This window comes from Oryzias latipes, chromosome 13, assembly GCF_002234675.1.
Source record: "Oryzias latipes chromosome 13, ASM223467v1".
Taxonomy (NCBI): domain Eukaryota; kingdom Metazoa; phylum Chordata; class Actinopteri; order Beloniformes; family Adrianichthyidae; genus Oryzias; species Oryzias latipes.
In genome coordinates, this window is record NC_019871.2 from 16,288,986 (window position 1) to 16,312,961 (window position 23,976).

At 39.1% G+C, this 23,976-nt stretch overlaps 1 protein-coding gene across 3 annotated transcripts in view; it reads left to right on the top strand.

Annotated features, from left to right (window-relative positions):
* The window catches only part of grik4 (glutamate ionotropic receptor kainate type subunit 4), a 382,616-nt gene that overhangs the window by 321,420 nt on the left and 37,220 nt on the right, over window positions 1-23,976 (top strand). For all 3 annotated transcript variants that reach the window (XM_023961354.1, XM_023961355.1, XM_023961356.1), the window contains exon 12: window positions 16,245-16,352. In XM_023961354.1, the coding sequence (XP_023817122.1) occupies window positions 16,245-16,352 (108 nt within the window). The remainder of the gene's footprint in view (window positions 1-16,244; window positions 16,353-23,976) is intronic.

The following is a 23,976-nucleotide window of genomic DNA, read 5'->3' on the forward strand; positions in this document are numbered from 1 at the left end:
AGGTATAAAACTTGATCTAATGAATACATTAAAAACTATGGTAATACTAATTCAAAGGATAAACTGAAACATAACTGGACGTAAACATGTTTTTTAGAGACAGTAAAAGTCAAGACACAATTCTATATTTATATGGTGTTGGTAGATTTGTTTTTATGAGTCGGACAGGCCTTTTTGTGATCACTTAAGTTTGCTTTTTTTCCTGAGGGACATCAACGCAATGGTGCAATTGGCACTAAAATGAGAACAAAAGTAAAAGTTTTGAAATTAAAAACTCTAAAATGTTCTGTTTTAAATATTTCATTTTTAATCCACATTAAAGCAAGTTTTCTTCCAAATTCCATGTTATTTATTTCTCTTATGATAACACTTCATGCATCTGCTCCTGGTCCAGCCCTTCTATCAAATTTTACCCACTTTGTTGGCCAAAAGTCTAAAAGTTTGCCCAACCCTGATCTAAAACAATAAAGCTTTTCAGTACCTTAACTGAGATGTCATGAAGCTGGCATGGACAGCAGAAACGGAACAGAAATAACCAACAACACAATCTAGAAAACATGTTTTAAAAAGAATACAGAGCTAGAAGAAGTAAACCACTAAGCCTCTCTGTGTTTGTCATTTCAGTTTTTTGCAAAACTAGCAAGAAACACATTTTAGTTACCCTTCATTCCCACTAGCAACAAAGTTTTGTCATTTCCATATTTTATGTTCTGTGACTCATTAGGCAGATTTTACATCTTCAGGTGTGTCTCAGAGGCTACGTTCACACTGCAGGCTGAAACGACCCAATTCCGAATTTTTTGCCCCTAAGCGGCCCAATTCCGATCTTTTCATGACAGTCTGAATGACACAGATCCGATCTTTTCAATTGCGACCCAGGCCCCGTGGGTTTGCCGTCCTGATTCCGAATTGTAGCCGATCTTTTCAATTGCGACCGCCGTCTGACCGGCCAGGCGACTTGATTCCGAACTGTACGTCATCGACACGCAACAAACGTCATCATTTTGCGTTGAAGTAGGCGGGAACGAGAACGTAAACATTAACCATGGTGGACGATGCTGCTGAGATCAGTCAGTGGAAGAGAAGCGAGATCCCCGATTGGATTAATATTTGGGCTGATCGCCTTTTTCAGGCCAAACTCCAGGGCTCTTATCGCAACTGGGCGGTTTTTGAAAAAAATTCCAGATAAATGGCAGAGCGTGGTGTTGAACCTTTACCGCGATAACTTTTTTTTCCTTTCTCCCCTTTCCACCGTGCTCAGAAGCGCGGGGGACCCGAGGCGATCCTCCTCCTCCTCCCTGTTCTGATCCTTAGATTCTCCAGAACGGGTTAATAAAGAGTCCATAGCATTTATTCTGGGGGAAACCTTCTTTTATTACCGTCCTCCGTAACACACAACATGAATGCGCGCCCACACTGCCCCCCCCTCCCCTATTCTCTATCGCGGCACGCGCTTGCACACACACACGCGGGCGCGCGGGCCCAGCACATACACATTCCTCTTCCACTACAGTGGGTACAGACGATCCCGACTCCAATGCCTTCTTAAAATGAGAAGATTGTAATTGTGCTGCTTCTTCGTGAAAATAAATTTAATATTACAAAAAGAGCTCCGCTTTTGACAACACTGTTGTTGACATCCATTGTTAACGTTGGCTCCGCAAACAACAAGTGACGTCGTTCACCGTTGAGTATTCTTCTGGCTTCTACGCATGCGGGTCTCGTTTGGGTCGTGTCACGGTCACACTGGAGATCACAAAAGTTCGGATTTACTTGGAAATGTGAACGGTCTAGCAAACAATTCGGATTTTTTCAAAAAATCCGAATTGAGCATTAAGCCCTGCAGTGTGAACGTAGCCAGAATGTGGATGCTATAAGACATAGGTTGCATGTCTTTGCCTCTTTGCACATCTTGGGTGAAATCGGCGACAGCTGCTTCGCTCCGGGTACGATGAAGCTATACCAGAAGCTGGCTGCCGCAGCTGTTAGCCTCCTGAGCCGCTTTTGCAGCAGATGGAACAAACGCTGCAGGGCAGAGGGTTTCCTCACTACTCAAACATAACAGGCCTCATATGTCATTAGACCCACTCATAATCTAACTTAAAGAGTATTTCAATAAAAGTTTGTTTGAGGGAATTACAAATAAGTTACAAGCTATTTTAAAACATATTATCCAGACTTCTGGGGAAAAAAAGTAAAACAAAATCATAATACATTTTTTTGTCATTTGTTTATGAATAAACCGAAATGACGAGGATTACTTGAAATTGCAGGTTGCTTAATGGGTATAATAGGAGGGTGGTTCATGAAACTGGAACATTTTTTCCCTATTCAGTATTGGCAGATGATTGGCACTTCACAGCTGCTTCCCATCCCTGTGGACCATTGGTCATGCTAAGGTTGGCATGACTGTTTGTTCTGGCCAATGTACAAGTGGCACCCACAGCCAAAAATAATCCTAAAAAAAGGTGAAAGTTTAAAAAAAAAAAGAAAGGAGACAGGGACTAAATGAGCTGGCAATATAAAAAACTGACTTTTAGGAGGCATCTTTCTAAAAAAAAAAATAGAATAGGTGCACTTGATTTTAATAAAGTAGCTTAGTTTTTTTGAACGTATTAGTGACGGCAGATGTGGTCACCTTAAAGTAATACTTTCCAATGGGTGATCTATGACTCTATTATCATAAACACGCCATGCAATCCTTTGTGATATATGATAAAGTCGTTTGTACTCAGTTTGTGTTCAACCTGCTCCCTCCAGATGGTGCGAACATCAGGACTCCACTGTAAGTCAACATCATTCCAGATGTATTCAGTTAAAAAATGTGACTCAACCTGTTTTTAGGAAAACACACAGCTTCCATCTCTCCAGGAGTATCCAAAAACCCTGCAGTTATCTAACTCGCTCCCTTAAATGGATTACAGCGCTTTCTTGTTGGGAAGATGAGAGCAGTTTTCATTTACGCTGTTGTGATGCTGTCTTTGATTGCTTTTGGACCTCTGACTGATGCTGTCATCAACTCATGGTGGAGGTCCTGCTGTCTGCCTTTGGGTTATCTGTTAGCATGCTTTTTGCTGTTGAAGTTATATGTGTGTGTGTGTGTGTTCTAATTTAACCCTTTCTGGAACCAATGGTTTGGATGACGTTTACCAATGATACTGGTGCTACAAAAAATTGTGGTCAGAAAACCCTTGACTGTTGAATATGTAAATGCAGGGCCACAAGTGCTTTTCCAGCCAAACACACTGTACCCCACCAGCCAAGTGCACTGCAGTGTGCACCATACTGACTCAGTGGTCCAGCCCTTTGCCCTGGACAGGCCATCATTTTGTGTGATAGTTCATTGACAGCAGCATGCTGATTAACTGGAGGGGAGCAGCAAAACGAGTAATTATTGCAGTCTGAACAAGGCAAGCTGCTGCCTGCTGGGGTGCGTTGACTCTATTATGGGTATGAGTGCAAAAAGAGCATAAGCCTCACTGTAATATGTGCATTTTTGTAAAAATAATGTGTCTGTCCATGTGTATGCGTGGTGCAGACAGGTAGCAAACTCCAGACCTTCCTAATGAGAAGAGTTACACTAATTTAGCTCAATAATAGTTTTTCACTCCTGTGTCACTGAGGGAGGGAGAAATAGGGCAAATCAGTGCAGCTAGGAAAACAGTTGGAATAGGCTGTAAATGGCTTCAAAGCTAACAGCATTTTATGAAAAGGTTACACGCAAAACACGTTGGGCAGAAGTGGAAAGGCCAAAGGCCCTCTGAAGCATGAGTCAAAGCAAATTGGTCTTATTACTAACACTGCAGGTTCCTCTGAAGTTAGATCTGTGCAAATTGTATGTTTTTTTTCTTGTATCACCAAAAAAGCTAACAAGTTCACTTATCAATTAAATCTATTTCATTTAATTTATGCCTAACCTGTTTAGATAATGTACTCGACTTGGGCAGAACCAGGATCTGTATTAAAATCAGGTTTTAAGCATTTGATTTTATTCAGGTTTACTGTTCCTAATAAATTATTTTGGCCTTATACAAGAACTGGGTTTAGAAAAGTAAGTGCTTTTCATGACAAAGCAATGTTTAAAATTCTTAAACATAAAAAATGTGGCCACGATCAGCTTAATAAAAAAAGTGAAAAGGGTCAAAAACAAAATTAGTTTTGTTATTTCTAAAAATCAAAGATGAATTTCCCCTATGATGCCTAGTAATATTTCCAGCTATAAAATAAATCGCTCATGTTTTTGCTAAAATAAGGTAATTTTGTAGCTGAAGGGGATTTAATCCATATTTGCACATTTAAATTCTTATTTAATAAACCATCATTTTATTTTCTCACTCACTTTTGCTGCTTTCTCATAAAATCTAAAACGTGGTTGATCCAGATTTTTACATTGATCAGCTGTGATCCTTCACCTCGCTCTCAACCAGAAAAAAGCACTCCAGGAGCTGCAACTAAACATTAACTCAACCTGCAGCTGATCATTTTTAGCTGACGTTTTGATGAACAAAGAGTTTATCAAGTAATTTGTCTGCTCTAAATAACAGTTGCAGGATTGCTTTATTTTGTCCCACATTTTGCAGCATCCCTGCGTTGAGCATTGTTTTTTTGTTTTTTCTTCTTGACACGAGAATCCATAAAAAGTTTAATCATTCCCTGCTGTCCAAGTTAATGCAGTGTTTCTGATTTTCTTATTGAGACATTTAAAGCTTGAGTTTTGGTGTCAAGTTGCAGAATTTATGAAGGAAGAGGGGCTCTTTTTTATCCTCAGCTGCATTCTTCCATCTGAGCGAAAGCTGTGTTCCCTGAATATCTTTAACATACAGACTTTCACTGTTTCAGATGTGCACACACACAGATACACTCACACTGCATGGGCACCACCTTTGCATGAAATGATTTAAGCTGTTATTTACACAAGACTTCCTCCAGTTAAAGAATAAATCTGCTTGTTCAATTCTTCTCCCTTTTCTGTGGAATTTATTTATTTCCTGCCGGCACTGCTCCTTCTTTCATCACGGAAAGCTGCTTTTTTCCGTCTCTCCCTCCCCTTTTCTTTGCCCCCAAACCATCTCTGAGAACACTATTACTCTAGCTGCCCCTGCTGCTGAAGATGCAGATGTACTCAATTCAATTTATATGCTGCAGTGAAAGGGACGAAAGGGACACATCCAGTGGGATCGTTGGGGGGCTGTGAATAGGGATGAGAGATGTGGCTTGGTCTCAGCAGGCTCAGAGATTTAAGAGACTCTAGCCTCTCTACCCTTGTCGTGCTACAGGAGCTTGACTTTGCTGGGATCTCTTTCTCCATCGTGCACTCTTGCAGACATGAATAATTCTTAACAGGAGCTGATAGGTGTGTGTAAAAACTGCAGCTCCTGCTCTCAATTCTCTTGTTCCACTGAGGTTACAATACAGTGAATAACTGAGGTAGCTCTCTGAAGTCAAGTAGGAGTATTTGGGTGTTTTTGCACTTCTGAAGTCTTGCTCTTTAGGTGTATCATAAATATATCTCTGCAACCCGTGTATGGTGTGTTGCCCCTGAGGCACAGCACGGTGCAACTGTTATGTAATAAATCAGGCTGGATCAACTGTTGTCCATCACTCAGATCTGCTTAGTTTTTTGTATGTTGCGTGGTTTTTGTTCAATATATCAGGTCAGGATTTTAATTTCTCCTCATGAACCCAGCCATCCATACATTTTCCTAACCCCCTTTATCCCTTTTGGGGTTGCCAGAGTCTGTACTGGCAACTGTTGGGCGAAGGCAGGGTACACCGTCGCCAGTCTATTGTAGGACATCCTCATAACCAAGTACTTAGATTTTGTTGATACATTCTTTGATACATCTCACATGCCCAGAGTGAAGTGTTACAGCACGACCTACGTTGTGTTAAGTTTAATTTGCTAATAGAAATCAATGGCTCACAGGTTTGGTTTCTGTTGAAGTGTCCTTGGGCAACGCACTGATGCCCATGGTGAGCTGGCTTTCATGTCGCCAACAGTGCAGGGGCGGAGCTATGGGTTGGCCCCCTCAGCAAAAATACTTTGCCCCTGCCCATGTGAGTGATTATCAGCATGATTATTGACAAAGATTAAGAAATCATCAATACACGACTCGTAAGGCATTGCAAAAATAACAATAACATTAAATTAAAATGTCAATAATTAAATTAACATTAAATCAACGATAAATTGAAATAACATTTCATTGACCACCCTTTCAAAGTCTTCCAGCGTATACATGGTCTCAGTGATTTGTAAACAACATTGTTCCTTGCAGAAAGTATATATACATTCATCGTTAACTATTTAAGGCAAAACTCACCTGTCCTCCTTTTAAGATGTGACTTCACATCTTGCAGCACTCAGATGACGAGTCAACCCTCCTACGGGTGAATGTGACTGAAACATTATTTTGACACAACCAGAAACAAAACAAAAAAGTGCCTCACAAATGGTTATCACAGTGTATGTTTGTTGTCAGCCTTTTCCTTTCCTCTTTTCTTTTAAAGATCATGCAATGGAAATGGTTTATTTCTCCCCATGTTTGTGAAATCAAGAGACAATAATGTCCTTTAAGGTGTAGTTTGGAGTAGGAATCATCCAGCTGAAACCTGATATTAAATGTGTAAACACATTATAGTAACTTTCTAGTCCTCTTGCCAAAACATTTCATTTTTTAATGCTTCGCTTCATTAGGTATCATCTTTCCTTGGGGTTGGATCTCTTTCTTTAATGTTGCCTAAATTCCCTGTGTATTTGTAAAAGAATGTACTGTACATTGGCTTCATTTGACATCAGCCTTGTTTAGAAAATGTCATGTTGGAGGCTGTTACAGAAAGCTTAATTTTAGCATAAAACCCTTCTTTAACGTCAGCATCGCTCAGCCACAGCGGCGGGGATTTGTCTTTGACCAGCTTTGTCTACTCAAACGTTCTTATTGTGAACTAAACGGTTTAATTGCAGGCCGCCCTGTAAGTCAGAAATATGTTTCTTGAATAAAACAAATTCTGTCTTCAAAGAATACAAACTTTTATTACTTCACATTGAACTTATCAAAGTATGGACAAATTTTACTCCCAAGCTATAAAAGGGATTTGTATGCAGTGTTTGATGGATAATGAGAATGCCTGACCCTAACATGAAAGGGATTCTGATTCCAGCCCTGTGTTCATGCGGTGACTAATAATCGAAAACGTTCTTTTTCTTTCATATTTGCATGCAAAAGACACAAAGCTGTTTGCTGCTGGGGAGTTAACGGTCACGGCCACTGTCGCATTTAAATTATCACTGTCAAAATAAACAGAGACAAGACAGAAGCGGAGAAACACAGCTGTCTTCTAAAATTATCTCCATCGAGGCATTTTGCTTTTGAGTGCTTTACATACAGTAAATCCTAACAGACTGGGTCTTTTGTTAGGATTTATGTAAAAACCTGGAGGAATTTTTCTGTTCAAGCCACGATGATGCAGTTCCTTTGCATGAATTTGCAGACCAAGTTTTTCCATTTGTTGTGTCCATTTGTGTGGCACCGATTTAAGCCATGCATGATGGATTTTCCCATGTCAGGTAAGAAATCAGCACAGGCTGACGAAATCATCCATCTTCTCAGGATGATCCTTCCCGTCCTCAATCTGTGGCTGTATTTTGAAATTCATATTGAATTAGTGAATGTGGAGACGCACACACCGCCGTCTTTTGAGTGTCTCTTTATATCCTTTGTTTGGTCTCTGAGAGATGCACAACGGTCCCCTTTCCTCTTTTGTTTTTCTCAGTTTGCACTTTGCAGGCTGGAGATGGGGAATAGATCAAAAGCAGAATGGATGAGCTGTTTTGCAAGATCCCTTAGTCTTAACGGATTTCGAGGCTTGGTGAAGCAGTGAATGTGTTGCTCAGCTAACGCACACGTGCGAGCATGCGTGTGTGAGTGCAAATGTGTGTGCATGTGAAATATGCATGTACTTGCAAATTTATGTCTGTGCCTAAAAGCCCCTGTTCCTGTGTGCCTGCAAGTTTTCCTCTGTGTCTCGGTTTCCGTCAGTCAGCTCGGTGCACCCTTGAATTCCTACCAAGATTCAAAATGTACCGAGCTGCATTTCCGGAAGCACCAAAGAGGATTAGAATCCCAAAAGGAATTGTTTCATTTACTTGCTGTTGTGACTCTTACAATGGAATTTCTTCAAAGGGTTCTTATTTGATTTTACATTCACATTCTCAATTTTCTTTTAGAATTTGTTGAAAAATATTTGAATGTATGCTTATTTATAAGCCCTGCGACAGACTGGGAACCTGTCTAGGGTGCCCAACAGTTGCCAGGACAGGCTTCAGCAACCCTGTGACCCCAAAAGGGATATAGCGGGTTAAGAAAATGGACGGATGGCTTATTTATAAGCATCAGAATTGTTATTTGAAACCAAGTTAAAGACATAGAATGTTCAGGGACTGGCGAACACGAAGTGTGCAGTCGGACTGAGCTCCTCTGACAGCGCCCCAGCATGCCGTGAATGCTCAATCAGACTGGGATTTGGGGAGTTTAAAGGTGAGGTCATGTAGATATTTGTTAGGAAGGCTCAACACATCAGAGTAATCCAGATTCATGCCAAGGCTCAAGGTTAACCATCAGAGCACCGCATTGTAAAGACATGATCAATCTTCTTTCTTTCCTGTCAGTGTATCTAATGTCAGCATTGAATTTTCTACGAGGTTATCTGTCATCAGATGTTCCGCTCTCAGAATTACGCTGCTGCTTTGTGATTATTTCAAAGTTTCTGGTTATTTTGTACATGTTCAAGACAGGCTTGATCTACTAAAGGTGTGGCTGTAAGGTCTCCCACCCGATGAAGCAGAACTTAAAAGTTCTTTTAAGAACACCGTATTTTTAACCTTTTTTTAAGCCAAGCCACCCTTTGTCCTTAATAAAAAAAACAAGGCACACCACCAATTGAAAGTGTAATGTATTTTTATGTATTATTTTGTAGTCTGTATTACCAATATATAGTCATTCCTGGCAGAGAAAAAAACACAAAGATTCAAATCTTTTAAGATTTTTCATCTTTCAGAAATTGTAGAGCAAGTTCAGAAAAAAATCTTGTACATTATATTTTTGTGGTTTTCTTTAAAGCAATCAGTCAGTCGCATCTGTGGTGCTAGAAATACACCTCTGTGGAAATTGGGTGCAACTCAGGCGTGAAGCAAGTAATTTCATTCAGGAACTTAACCTCCGGTGACCACACCATGCTTAGCTGCTGAAGTTTCACATAAATGGATGTATTTACAACCATCGTTAAAAAAATTTAACATCAAAATGAAAAGCGGTAAAAAGGGAAAACTGGAGAAGATGAGATCGCACAGTTAGATGTCATTATAGTTGTAGAGATGGGTTCAACCTGTGGGTTTTAGATTAGATTGGGCCTGTTGTGATCAGAATCTGAGACTATCAGTGTATGCCAGCGCATGTGACCAGAGAACTTGGCTGTAATATACCTGAAGAAAGATAATGAAAAAAACTATGGACTATTACCTCTGCAGGAAGACAATACTGAGTAGCTGAGGCTCCAACTTGCCCTCCTATAATACTGCTCGGTCCCCAGTGATTTAGTTCGACTCTCCTACTGTGAGCGTTTGAGATCAAGATGTTTGATTAGTCCTCTATGTCTGGGTGAAAAGGTTGAGCCGGGGCTGTGGTTGCCAGGGGAATGCACTTTGTAAACTCAAAGGTCTACTCTTCAAGTTTGAGTCAGATTGCTGAACTAGGGGTGCATTGATCCCTGCTGTTTTAAATTTAACTCAACGGATAGTTGAGATTTTAATGGAGAGATCTCAAAAATATGGTCTCTTGTAGCGTTTTTGATCTCGGTAGATATGCTGCCGAAAAAGCTCCAGGCTTTAGTTGATCCTTTTGTCAGAGCTGTCTTTAGTGCCCGACGGTCTAAACCACCTACTCCACCACCTGTGCGTGCTCGGCTCTTAAAGTTTGCCTGCAGCGTCACCCTGATGAGTCTCTTTTCTGTGGATGAGTCACGGCAGAAGGACCTTCAGTAAAATGTTTGCCTATTTCCCCACTCACTGCTCCGTAGAGAACACGCAGAACAGCCGAGTCTGGGTTTTATTTCAAAAATGGACTCAATACAAGCTAATCTAAATATAACTCCATGTTCTCTGTTTGCTTTTGGGAGTACCTGCTGCTGATTCAACCGCCACTAACATCAGCAGGTTATTATACATGTGTCTGAGAATATTCTCTCTCCAGACTGAGAATGCTACACTAAGAGAAACAATACCGGCACTTTAATTGTTATTAGTTTTTCAGCTACTTTGATTTCAATTTCCAAAATCTAGTATTCTTATAGTTATTATTGACCCATAGTAGTGTCTGAACGCACGTCTGCCCCCCCAGTGCCGGTCCCCAGCCAGGATTGTGTCAGGAAGGACATCTGGTGTAAAAATCTCTGCCAAATCACCTGTGTGAATCAGTCAAACTGATATACTGTGGCAACCCCTGAAAAGGTGAACAACAAACAACAGTCTCTGAACTCACCGGTGAGTTTGCCAATCACATTGGTTGTTAACAGGGTCGTAGAAATAACATCAACCCCTCCACTTGTTTAGTTTTCCTTCCAAATTTAATATGAAGGTTTTAATTTCTTTGTTAAAAAGAACATAAAAATAGTTATGAGACATAACTGTTAGAATAAATAATCCCTTGGAATAAATCCTATACAGTTTAGTGAGGCTTCGCCTGGGTTTTAGACATTTTCCTATTGTTTTGTCTCTGCCTATGCTTTGTTATTGGGTTTATTTTTTGTGATTTTTGTAACATAGAATGCCAAAATCTACAAAAAAAATTGAGTTGTTTGGACAATTTTAGGTTAAATGTGAATTTATAGTGTAATGTGGTGAAAAATATCAGTAAAAAGAGAAACTGGGGTTGTACTAAAAAGATCTATATCAAGCATTGCCACAAAAAAACGGTTATAAAGATAAATTAACAGAGATTTGTAAAGTACGTTTTATGTTGTCCATTCACTGTTTCTTGTTTATTACAGTTGTTAACTACACTTAGACCGCCTAAAAATGTAGTATCCAGGAAGATATTTTTCTCAAAAGATGAGTATCTTAGGGAGATCCACAAAGAGCAGTCTTCAAATTTTAACTCATTTCCTCTCTGTGTCACCTGGGTGGTTTAGTCTGAGTCTAAGTGGGCTGTGAGGCATAATGCATGATAATGATAAATACTGCTTCTCTCACAAATGATTGATGTATCTGTGGCATTCTTGCTACACCCTATTGGACACAACATTTTTCTGACAGAAAAAATCAGCCAATCCTGACGCTTGAGCGAGCAACCGCCCTAATCTTTTCCTCGCACTGTAATTTCGGCTGCAGAATGAACCCGGCGTAATCCTTCAAAGGGCACACCGTTCCACCAGTCGTCACTCTCCTCGTCTGACTTGCTCTCCTCCTCACCCATATTTTCCCCCCACATAAACCATAAACTCTCTGTCTTTGTGGCTGCTCTCTGTGCCTTCCGTCCTCAGTTTCTGTCATTTTCTTCTTTTTCTCTCTACCTCATGTTCTGGTTGCTTCTCCTACTCTATCATTGATTTCTTTCTATTTGCCAGCCTCACCACACCTACTCAGTAAGTGAGTGACATTCCCCAGCATATTTTTTTTTGTTTTACTTTTGCTGTTGTTCCCTTCGTTGCTATTATCTCCATTTCTGCTGCCTGCCTTTCTGCTCCTCAGGAGAGCAAATAGAGCAAAGCATTCATCAAAAGTCAGAGCGTGTTTTGTAGATTCACTGGGGCATTGCACACTCCTGATCTGTTGTTTTATTGTATTTAAAAATAACAAATGAATACCACCGCCATGGGATTTCTGAGTATTTACTGAAGTAGATTTTAAGTAAAGTATCAATTAAAGTAGTCAATATTAATGACAAAAATTGTTTCTCAAAAATTGTGTCTCAACCTCTTTTTCTCAGTGTAAACCAAGTAAATAAATATTAGTTCATTCATTTTATTTATATAGAGCCCCAGACATCTTTCCTCTAGATATGTAAGATACAACTGTGAAAAAAAGTAACCTCCTTGGGAAACAGCCGCAGGATCACAGTGAAACAAATGGCAGCAGCTAAAATTGGTTCAGTGACGGGGTATGTCATTTCTTTTCTCCTTTTCACAGTCATTCCAGTTTGTCTGCTACATGTATTCACTCATTAGCTACCTCAATGGTTCCCTTCTCTTTCCAGTCAAGGCTGGATGTTATACAATATTTAGCATCTTTCCAAGTTTTCAGAGGTCTAAAGTTACATTCAGTCTGCTCTGTTATCTGTTTTCATGATTAGAAGTAGATTCAGTGGATTCGTTTTGCCAGACTTGGTTGTTTTCATAGCTTCAGTTCTCATAAAAAAGCCTCCGGGCATGTGCAGTAAAACCACTAAGTGATTTAGAGCAGTGGTCGGTAACCTCTTGGCCGCAGATTGATACATGTCGATGGGACAGTTGGTACCGGGAAGAAGATGACCTACCAGCACTATACCAGATTATGAGGTGTACTATCGATGAATGGTCTATTTTTGAATTTATTTCATTTGTAAGCCGCACCGAACTATGATGTAAATGAAGCGAGTCAGTGACAAGTACGTCTGCCAGACTTCATCAACTGCAAACACAGTAACTCTAGAAGTTGTTTGTAACACGCTACACGCTAGCCATGTTAGTATACAGTAATCCCCCGTATTTGCAGGGGTTACGTTCCTCACCCCCCCCACGAATAACGAAAATCCGCGAATAATTGATGCTGTTTTAAAACTCCCAGAGCCTTATGTGAGCCTTACTCACTGCGTCAGCTCCGCCAAATCTTGATCAGTCAGAGGCTGCGAGTGGGCGTCAACCAGTCCATCGAACTCTCCGGTTTGCCAATAGCAACCGGTTCATTTCCAGAAGCTGAAGATGATGCAGGGCGTTTGGATGGCGTCTTAAACGCGTGAACAATACTTTACAGTAAAGTACAGAGTAAATCGTTTTTCAAAATTCGTGGAATGAGCGCTGTTCTGCGTCTCACGCTTGTGACGTCACGTCATCTGCGGGCACCCGCGAATGGGTGAATATTAAACCGCGAATGGGCGGGGGATTACTGTATTCACAACACCTGTAAATCTCAGCCTTGCTTGAAACACGTAAAGAACAGACTGATACCACTAAAACAAATGTTTTTGTGACTTTAGTGACTATAGTTGGTATACCAACCTTAAAAACAAACACAATTCCACACCGCTAAACATTAGCTGGATTTGCGAATTTACAAAAACATCCAACCTTGTTTTTAACTCATAAAGACAAAAGAAAGAACATACTGACATTTTGACAGAGCACTGTGTATGTCTCATAATCGCTTCAACATGCGTAATCCATGTAGGCTAGAAGGTTCCTCAGATTTCAAGGTACACTGCCGTTTCTTGAAAGACAATGAAGGTTTTTAAGTCTGCCATACATTGCAGAAAATACTGTAGAATTTCTTCCATTTTATTTAAAATCTGATTGTGAAGGAGATTTAATGGTGGAAATTTTCCCCACCACATCCAACTCATTTTGAAGTGGCAGTAGTCAGAAATTCGCCGCTGAGTTGTGGGTGGGACCATTGGCATAGAGTAACCCCACACACACACACACACACCACCACCACCGTTGGAGCAGGGACTTCACAACTACACTTTTTAAACTTTTTTGTCAACTCCTGATTCACAAAAATTTGAATAAAGAAATACTCAGAAATGTAAATATCTGATTAATTTCCTTTATATATGTCCATCATCATCAGAAAAACACCATAACAACATGTTAAAAACACCAAAATTACAGTTTTTTATTGGCAAAAGTCTTAAAATCTTTGTATCAAACTTCCCCCATTTCAATTTCCTCCACGTTCGGACTTTTGCTTCTTTTTTTATAGAAAGAAATAAAAGCTTGTGTCACTGTTCGACAAAAAATTGAACGTGGAGTTTGGGAATTTTTTACTTTATTTTTGTAAAAGTAATTTAACCCTTGGACAAAATGAAGTGTACTTCCAGCAAAGCGACATGTCAGTTACTGATCTTGTGAGCTGTTATGCAGCCCCTGGATTAAGGGTAGACCTCTGATTAATATTTCATCAGCGTAATTAGCTCTTTCTCTCCCTTTAGCATTCAGGCCTTTGGCTTTCATCTTTGCATTTACGAATGAGTCTCTTGTTTTGTTTTTTGCACAAATCAATATTAGGAAGAATAATTAACTGCTGAATGGGGTTTTCAAGAGTGAGCATGCATGACTTAAAGGTTTTGTGATCTGTTGCCTTTGAACGTGCATTTCTGCTTGTATGATCAAATGCACGCCTGCTGCCCCTCATCGCCAAAGTGGCTTCTAGACACCACAGCTCTACTTCACACGACTTTCAGCTGGAATAGTTGAAGCGAGGGCCACCGAAAGGCCACTTCCTCCCCCGCCAGCATGTGCTTGTTCTCTCTTCCAGCTCACAGCTCCCTCATCGCCTCTGTCTCTCCACCTACTCTTCTCGGGCTGGAGTCGCGGTGCCACCTCATCCCATTAGCCTCTCAGTCACCTCATGCTCAGACCTCTCCTGACACATGCTGCGCCCAGCCAAGCTAAAGTCTCCCAGCTTCCCACCACCTCCACAGGCTTCGACAGCTGATTGCGGTGATTGCAGCGTCTTTCACTGGTCCCCTTTTCTGGTCGTGTTGCGGTAGACTCACACTTCCTCCCTCTCTGTCTCTTCAGGCAATCACTAGCAGAGTGTGCAATGTGTTGCAAGGGAGGTTTGGGGAGTCTGTTTGTGTGAGCAAGGTGCTGTTTTTCCCCACAACAAGTGCACTAGAGGAAATGTAGGGGGGGATCTTTTTGATCTTGCACTCTCCAAGGGAAACTTTGATTCTTGGAGCTGTCTTTAGTTTCAACCATTTTTTTCCCCCCAAATCCCATATCAAAACCTACCAACTCTGTAAAAAAGGAGTCAATGGCTTTTAAAATAAAGGATTAGATTTAAAAATGTCCTTAACCTCTTAAGAGTGATGGCGGTTTCAATCCCTCATAACTTGATAGTTTATTCTGAGTCCAAATTGAATGACTGTACCCTTGTAGTTCTCTACCATGTTATTGTAGAACTAAATCCAGGGAAAGGCACTGAAAAGTGGCGGCTGTTTCAAGTGTAAATTAGATGCCATATTTTCTTATTAAATCTTCTTATGAAACATTCATGAAGGAGAAAAGTTGATTATTATGATAAGGTAGTTTTTTATATTATTATTTCATCTAAAAGATGAAGGTGAGGATGTTTATGCAGGGAAAGGGTGAGTTTGAATACAGATATCTAAATACATCTAAGGCACCATTTGTTCGTTTTTTTCTTTTTTTCATGGTTTTTATCTGAAAGACTTTTCACATTCAAAGTAAGGTAATGTTCCTAACCACAGGTCTCAAAATAATCGTTCTTAAAGTTCTATTGGAAAGATTGAGCACCTATGCTCTAAAAATAGCGATTTGAAGCTGGAGGTGAGCTGCGATTAATTCCGTAGTACAATTAAACTTTTGTCAGTGTGTTTAATGAAGTTGAGTTGATTCCCTGTGGTAATACAACAAAACATTGACACTTCCTTTGCTTTTGTTGTGCTACTATTACCATATAAATTTAGGTAATGAAAGGACCATGCAATAAATAAAAATTCCTGAAAATCTGTTAATTTTCAGGAAAATGTCTATACAGGCATAAATAAACAGGGCAAATGCTTGTAATTTAAGAAATACTGTAAAGAATAAATTTAGGACTTTAGATGATTCAAATTGTTTTGATGTGCCTAACACCTAAACAGGGAAAAGGTGAAGCTGTAAAAAGCAGGGACAAATTGAAATATGTTGTATGGAAAAGCTGGAGGCGGGAAGTCCTTGTCAAGCTGTGGCGACTGGCTCTGTGCCGCTGGATTTGCAGGTAATTGATTTAATGAATCTATTGTGTCTCCTCTGATTGAACACATGCCCTTTGTTGGCTCCTCACGGAGCCAGAATTACTGCCTTCTCTAGGCAGCCGCCCACCACCCCCACCCTTAAATTTCCTGTGACCTTGCCTCACACAGCAGTGACTTCTTCACTGACTTTTCTCTGTCTGAAGGACTTCTTTGATCAGAATTAAGCTTAAATAGTTGTTGCTGACGGACTTGGTGACAGTCTTTTGTTTGTGTGTTTGTGTGACTTTGCAGATTGGGTTGTGGCACTCTGAAGACGGACTGTCCATGGAGAGAATGCCTCTGTCTATCAATGTAACAGACACCCTCTTCAATACTACTCTGACAGTCACAACAATTTTGGTAAGAACTGTATGCACACACACAAATACACATTTTTTGTTATTCTGGTTTAGGTGCTCACAGACTAATTTGTTCTACCATCAACTGACACTCTGGTAATTCAATTACATTTTATTTATATAGCTTAATATTACAACAATAGTTATATCAATGAGTCATATGTCATAAAATACAAAAGGCAATTGCTAAACAACACTAAACAGACTAAACTAAACTGAGCATCCCTGCCCTTAGACCCTCCTCTGTAAGGAAAAACTCCTTAAAAAAACAGATTCTGGAAAAAAAAAGAAGAAACCTCAGGGATGTCCGCATGAAGGAGAGATCCTCCTCCAGGACGAACAGGCGATGTCCCAGAACTGCCAAAAAAGAATTAGGTTATCTCATTCTACAACTACATATTTGAATAGAGTGTAGCAAATGGACTTCATTCAGATGGAATTGTTTTTTACAATCTGAAAAACAGAGTCAACCAAAGGAAATTGATGTTCTGGGATTGGTTTAACCTCAGATGATGGGAAGCATCTCAATGTCCCAACTAGGTTTGTAATGATTCCTTTTAACAATTCAGTTCATTTATATAATTATTTGTAGTTCCCAATCCAATTCATAGTCAATATTGGTTCATTTTGAATAATTCAATTCACTGACCTAAAATCAGTCCAGGACATCTTCAGCCAAAAGTGTGACTCAAACATTAATACCTGGGGGGTATTCCAGGAAGCATGTTTGAACTACCCTGACTTTAACCCTGAACTCTGGCTGAAATCCACATGAACTAGCTTACTCTGGGTACGTCGGTTCCAAAAGACCGGGTATGAGTTGGCGTAAATACGCTCGACTTGGTAACCCTGGGTTAATGCACGTGCACGGCAAGTACATAAAGACATTCTCAATGGATCGCCGATTTCCGGAGTCACCATGGAAACGCGTGGAGAGCAAAAGAGAGCGCTACACATGAGAGTCTGAAATTTTAATAACGGCTTGTGAAGATTATACGCCCATCAAAAAAGTAACACGGCTGCATCGGCAAAAAAAAAATAAAAATAAAATACGAGTTTCTGCTTGGAGAAAAATAACGGACAAAGTAAACGCACAAGTTTCTATCTAATTTTTATTTTCATTGTGACGCATATATATATATAACTTATCCAACTTTGCCAACTTAAATGAATTACTACAATTGGTAACAAGTAATTGAGTTAAATTTATAGATGTATCTGTTACAGGAGTTAACTAAATCCTGTATCTTCTGCCTTTGTTTCTAGAAACACAAAAAAACTGAATCAGGTTCAGCGTTCCCTTTAAAGTCAATATAGCAAATCTGTACATTTGTAATAAGCTTCAATTATTTTCTTTCATTTTTTCTATTTTTTAGGCACCATAATATTATGAATGGTAAGCGAACATAGCCTAAAGGTTCAATTTTAAATTTGCAGTTTTTCTGAGTATTACCTTGCAACAGTTACTCCAGACCCCTCCCTCCATTACCGTCAACACCCCCCATATAAAGACCTTGTTTCAATTTTTTTTCCGATTTTATTTTTGCTTTTTTTTTATTTTTTAGATACATTTAAGGATAAAGCTAATTTGCCACAAAGCTGCTTCTGAATCAGTGTGCATTTAAAGTGGCCAGGATTAACAATGAATCTCTGAGCAGCACAGAGAGTGGTCCTAAGGTCCTAAGAAAAAGGAAAGGAGTGTGTTGAATGAAAACAGGGGCACAGTGTTCAAAACATGTTTAAGATTAGAGTTGAGGTCGAAATCACACAATGATGTATAACACTAGTTGCATATATTTAGGCCAAACCTGCCATTTAATAAATAAATAAATCTATTTATTTATTGCATTGCTCATTTTCTGTGGTGGGTTGACTGTTTTTGTGTGGATGTGTTTGCAAGGTTCACAAGGCCGTAGTAGTTTCACCTCAAGCAAGGTTTTGTTTTGCAGATTAGTAGGACATCGCTGCCCAAAATAGAGAATCCATTCATTTTAGATTCAAAGGTTCGCAGTTTGATTCTATTTACAAAGACACACTTTTGCAACAAAAATTAATTCATTTCTAGAACTTTTCTCAAAAACAACTTTTGTTTAAATTTAAAAAAAAACTGTCTTTACTCAAATAAAGACTGAGAGAGAGAGAGAAAGAGAGAGAGAGATTTATATATATATATATATATAAAATATTAATTAATTAAGTGGGCTTTGTAGAGCGTGAGGAACACGCAGACAACTTTTTTGACAGCCAAACAAATTCGACAGTATTTTTGGACTTTGGAAATGACTCATTGGTTTTGCTGAAGTGTTGCCATGTTTATCTGTTCTTCAAAATAATTGATTGTTTAAAATTTCAAAGTTGATGTTAAATTGCAAGTGAATTTGAGTGTCTGCAATGTACTGGCCAACTGTCCAGGGTGCATTCCTCGCCCTGAAGTAGCTGGGATAGGCTCCAGCCTCCTCCATGATCCCGCACAGGACTGACTGGGAATAGAAGATGGATGGATGTTTAAACTGTGTGTTGTTTGTTGCATCCTGTCACTAGGGTGGCTGCAGTCTGGTCATCTTAAGACAGGACATTGCTTTCGGCCCTCAGGGTTTTTAGATTTTGTGACTTGATGCAATGTTGATTCAAACTGTGTCATTTCAGAGCTGTTAGATGTACAGTATATGTGGTTTTAAAACCTTAATATATAATTCAGCAATACTGTTGCTTTTGCAGAAAGTGCTTATGAAATGTGCCCTATTAGAACTTCAGCATTCTTGTTTTTTAAACTGTGTTTGTTGATAACAAGCCAGATGGGCTCTTGTACACTTCTGCCCTTAGGATGTCCATATTTTTGCACGTCCTCGTTTTCCAAAGGGAGTACCAAGTATCTGTTCCGCAGAGCAAAGACATTCTTCCATTTCACCTCGGTTCATCCTAAATGAATTTAGGTCAGCTGGGAAATCAAACATTTTCGAGAGGATTTTTTTTTTATGTGCTCAGTGGAGTTTTAGCTTGTATTTGTGAAAGCAGGCATGAACTCTATGTTGCTGTTAAGTGTTACTGACGACCTGCAGCTAAGGCTGAGCATTGTTGAAATGGTTATTCATGGCAAAAACCTGGGTAAAGACAATAAAACAGGTAAGGGATTAGAAAATCAGGTGGATAGTAAAAACAAAAGAAGGTACACGGTGGGCACTAGTGAGACAGATGGGACTGCATCTGCAGATGTTGCTTAAATGTACCAGAAATGAAAACAACCTTTAACATCTTGTCCAACCATATCTGAGAGCATCTGGTGCAGTGGTGCAGCAAAAGGCCTGTCATCATTGGCTTCTCTTGGCTGAATGCCCTTGCCTCTCCATAAATTTGTATGTTTCTGTCATGTCAATGCACTGAGCTAAAAAATCAGTACTACAAAAACAAAGCATCTTTTATGTTAATCCCTCCTTACGGCTATTTTTGTTAATGTGATTTTGGATTGTAGTTTTTCAAGGAAAATCATTTTTTTAATTAAAAAAATGCTATAAAAAGAAGCTTAACCCGTCTGAGCTGTTCTTTGCGAAGATATGTGTGCAACCTCAGTTATTGATGAGGAAAAAAAATCTACACAGATTTCCAAAAGAATATGACAACAATCTTCCCTTAAACGGACATTACCAATTAGGTTCAGGTGCGCACCAGTTAGTTTTAGATGCGCACCGGTTAGTTTTAGTTGCACACTAATTAGTTTCAGGTGTGCACCGGTTTGTTTTAGTTGCACACTAATTAGTTTCAGGTGTGCACCGGTTAGTTTTAGTTGCACACTAATTAGTTTCAGGTGTGCACCGGTTAGTTTTAGTTGCACACTAATTAGTTTCAGGTGTGCACCGGTTAGTTTTAGTTGCACACTAATTAGTTTCAGGTGTGCACCAGTTGGATTAAGGTGCACACCAGACACCCGAAAACCATCTTCTATGTCACTTTAGGGCCTTGCCACGGTGGCCGACAGGGCTCACACTACATACAAAAAAAACAACCCAACGGCATTACCCAAAGCACAACGAAATTACATGCAACACAACGACATACAGCAATAGCATTAACCTCAGCACAACGGAAATGAGGACTTTTTTTTTTTCCTACCGGCGGAAAAAAAATGATTCCGTTTCAAACTATTCTGCGCTCCTGAGAGCTACGTTATATTTGGACAAGATTAGGGTGCTTTCTTACTAGATAAAGTAATTTCTTACAAATCTACGTTTGTCTAAAATTATAAATTTACCCAGCTCTCCACATAGTGACATCTGTATCTAACGCTCTTTTTCTTTTAATTATGACTTTTAAGTCGTAAACTTACGAGAAAAAAACTCATAGATTAACGAGGAAAAATCCTTTAAGTTTTCCGTTTTCAGAGCCTAGCTAGAAGATGAAATATGTGGAGCCTCTTGTGAAACTTTATTTCCTGAATGGTTTAAAAAACAGAGATTCTGAACCTTTTGGCGACTCAAAATCAGGTTATATTCAGTGGAGACACGTTTGGGTGTAGAGGACCGCTGCAGCCTTCATTTTCCTTTTCATTCACACACCCTGAAGTTCATTTATCTCCTTACGTCATGAACCTGTCATCCGAACACCTATGCGGAAGTAAACAGTGTTACATGCGCCCCCTCCTCCAGATGAAACATCCCGTTTCAACATAAAACAATAAAGAGGATTGAAAATAGTCTGTTATATTTGCATTAAAACGTTGACCATCCCAAAAAATGTTACACCTCAGACGGAAGCGTCACACAAACGTGGAGATCCTGTCTTTAATGGAAGAAGAAAGGATTCAAGTGGAATGGGGCAGGAATACCGACGCCGTCAGCGACAGCTTCATCGGGCTGCAGAGATCCTGCAAACCACCCATCAAATAATAAAACATTAATAAATCGTAAATCAAATAAATGAGCTTCCAAACATTTGGACATTATCAATAAATATTCAGCTCACCTGTTTAACTAAGTTTAGTGGGTCTGCTCTGCTGCTGCGTGGCGCTCACTTGCTGCTGCTCTGTATGCTCACCTCCACTTTAATCTCGTAAAATTACGAGTTTTTTCTCGTAAATTTACGGTTTTGGCTTCGAGTAATGCTGCTGCCTTGTTTCTTTTGAATGTAGTGTGAGCCCTGTCGGCCACCGTACCGTGCAGATTAAAGCTACTTAGTATGGTTTTTCCTTTTTTATTGCAAGACTGAAAAATTCTAAACTTCTTTAAGTTCCTATAAAAACAAAGCTATGGATAAAAATGATTTACAATAAATAAATAAACGAAATGGGTGACTGCCAAAAAACAAGGACCAGGCTCGAGGGTCATTAATCTGAGAGAAAAAAGGCTGAAAGTAACTGAGAACAAGCCGTGATTCTTCAGAGCAGACAAATGTAAGCCATAAAGTGCACGAAGGGGATGGTCTACTGCCAGTTCATTCAAAAAGAAACGCAAAATGCATAATTAAGCATTCTCCAAACTCCATTTAGGAGTCTTCAGACATGTTAATGAGACTTAATGTGAAACAAATGTTATGTGGCGGAGAACCATTATGCTAAAAGCACCACTCTGAAGATAACTTGTATTCTCATCAGAATGTGGGGACAGTTTTCATTCACCAAGCCAGGAAAGTTGATGAAAATTGAAGGATTAATGGATGTTGCTAAACAGAGGTACAGTCTAGCATTTTCCCAGACTTTGGAGAATAAAAGAAAAGTTTATCTTTGGAATGTTCTAGTCAAGGCCCAGGCATTAATCCAGCTTTGTGAGACACTAATCTTTTACAGTCTTAATGATTTCTTTTCAAATGATGACACATATGCAGCAGTTTTGTTTGATGTTAAATGTATTATTTGTTGCTAAATTACAATACAACCCTTCATTTATCCAGATTTATTTTGCAAACATTTAAGAAAAAAGACTTTTCTGTGTCATATTGAGAGTGAATTTCCAGTTAAAATTCAACTCAGGTTCTACAGCGGAATTTAAAGTGCTTCTTAAAAGCTTCTGAAAAAAGCTACTTCTCTTTAACAGCTTCTTAATGATGATTAATCACCAATCGATAATTATCTGCCTTATTTAACTGCCAGAGCAGATGTTTTGGGATCAAAAGTCACCCCCTTTCCTTTTAACAACTGCTTTAATATTGTATCTGTGCATTAGCATACAAAGAACATTAAATATTATGAATAAAGTTGCCACAAAAAGTAGAATTTCTGAGATCATTTGTATCAGCTGTGCTTTGGTCTGTGTATTTCCAATGTATCTGGCAGCAGATTAGTAAAGAAAATGCTTTTGTAGTGCAAGTAGTTCAGAAGACTATTAGGTTTGTCTTCTCTGCCAAACAACTTTTTAGCTGTTGGCTCTTTCTTGGGTTGGTCAGGGTGGTTGAAGTCACAAGAAGCCAGACTTATTGTGGGGTTAATCTGTTACACAAGCAGGAGTCTAAGTAAAAACAAAAAAAAGCTATACAGCTAAGGAATAGCATCCTATTCCTTATTCAGTATTTGTCACTTGCAACTCGTGTGGTTGTTTTGGTCACTTTGACCCAAAAATGAATTGGAGGTCAAGATTCCGTGAAGACCAATCCCAAAAACCATGAAAAATAAAGTGTTGGGAACTTTAATTTAAAGAATTTTTAAAGTAATCAAAAAGTATTTGATTTATTAATTCAAATTATCTGAGGAAAAGGAATTATATAGTTACAGAAAAGTTTCTGTATGTTATAATTTGGATTTTTCTGATCAGTTTTTCACAAGTCAATTGAAATAAGTAATCTCAGTATCAGTATCAGTAGATGGCCAAAGGTTTATCTTTTCTTTTATAACATGAAAGTGAAAAGTTACAGCTTTTAAAGCGACTTCAAGTCTACCACACTCTAAAATGACCTCTTAACAACTTGAGATAATAGTAAAAGTGAAGACACAACAAAAATAAACCTTTAAATAACGAATGATGACCTTGACTCTGTATTCCAAATTAAATAATCAAATTTACAATTTGGTCATCTGTACTTATTTTAACTGTAAAGTAAAAAGATAAACACTATGACAGGTTATAGCAGAAACTGTACCTATGGTTAAATTAATCAAACTCTCAAAACCTGAGACGATAGTCTTGCAGAAGTCCTTAAATCCCCACTTAAAAATTTGAACTTTCCCTGCATTGACCATCTCTGCAGCTTCTTCCACGAGTTTGGTGTTTGGGTTTGTGTGTGGTACCCTGGCTTGTGTGTAAAACAATGTTAACTGTTTTAATTGCACTGCCTTTAGCCAACGATAATTGATTATAATTGTGTAAACCCGTCCAGTTTAAAAATGTACTGCATGGCAAACACCGGCCAGTGGTTTGGATTGCACAGTTTATTAAATCAATCTATAGTATTGTACCTGTTTAACATTCAGTAATGGTAATGGGATTGTAACAACAAAAACAGTAATTATTTATATTATCTAGTTGTTTAAAAAAAACTTTGTTTACCATATGTTTTAATTAAAAACACATAGATCAGGCTCTTTGGAGTGTCCAAGTATTATCTACTGACAGGAAAGAGCTTCGTTGAATCCATCTATCCATTTTCTTAGCCCACTATACCCTCTTCGGGATCATGGGGTTGCCGGATCCTGCTGTTGGGCG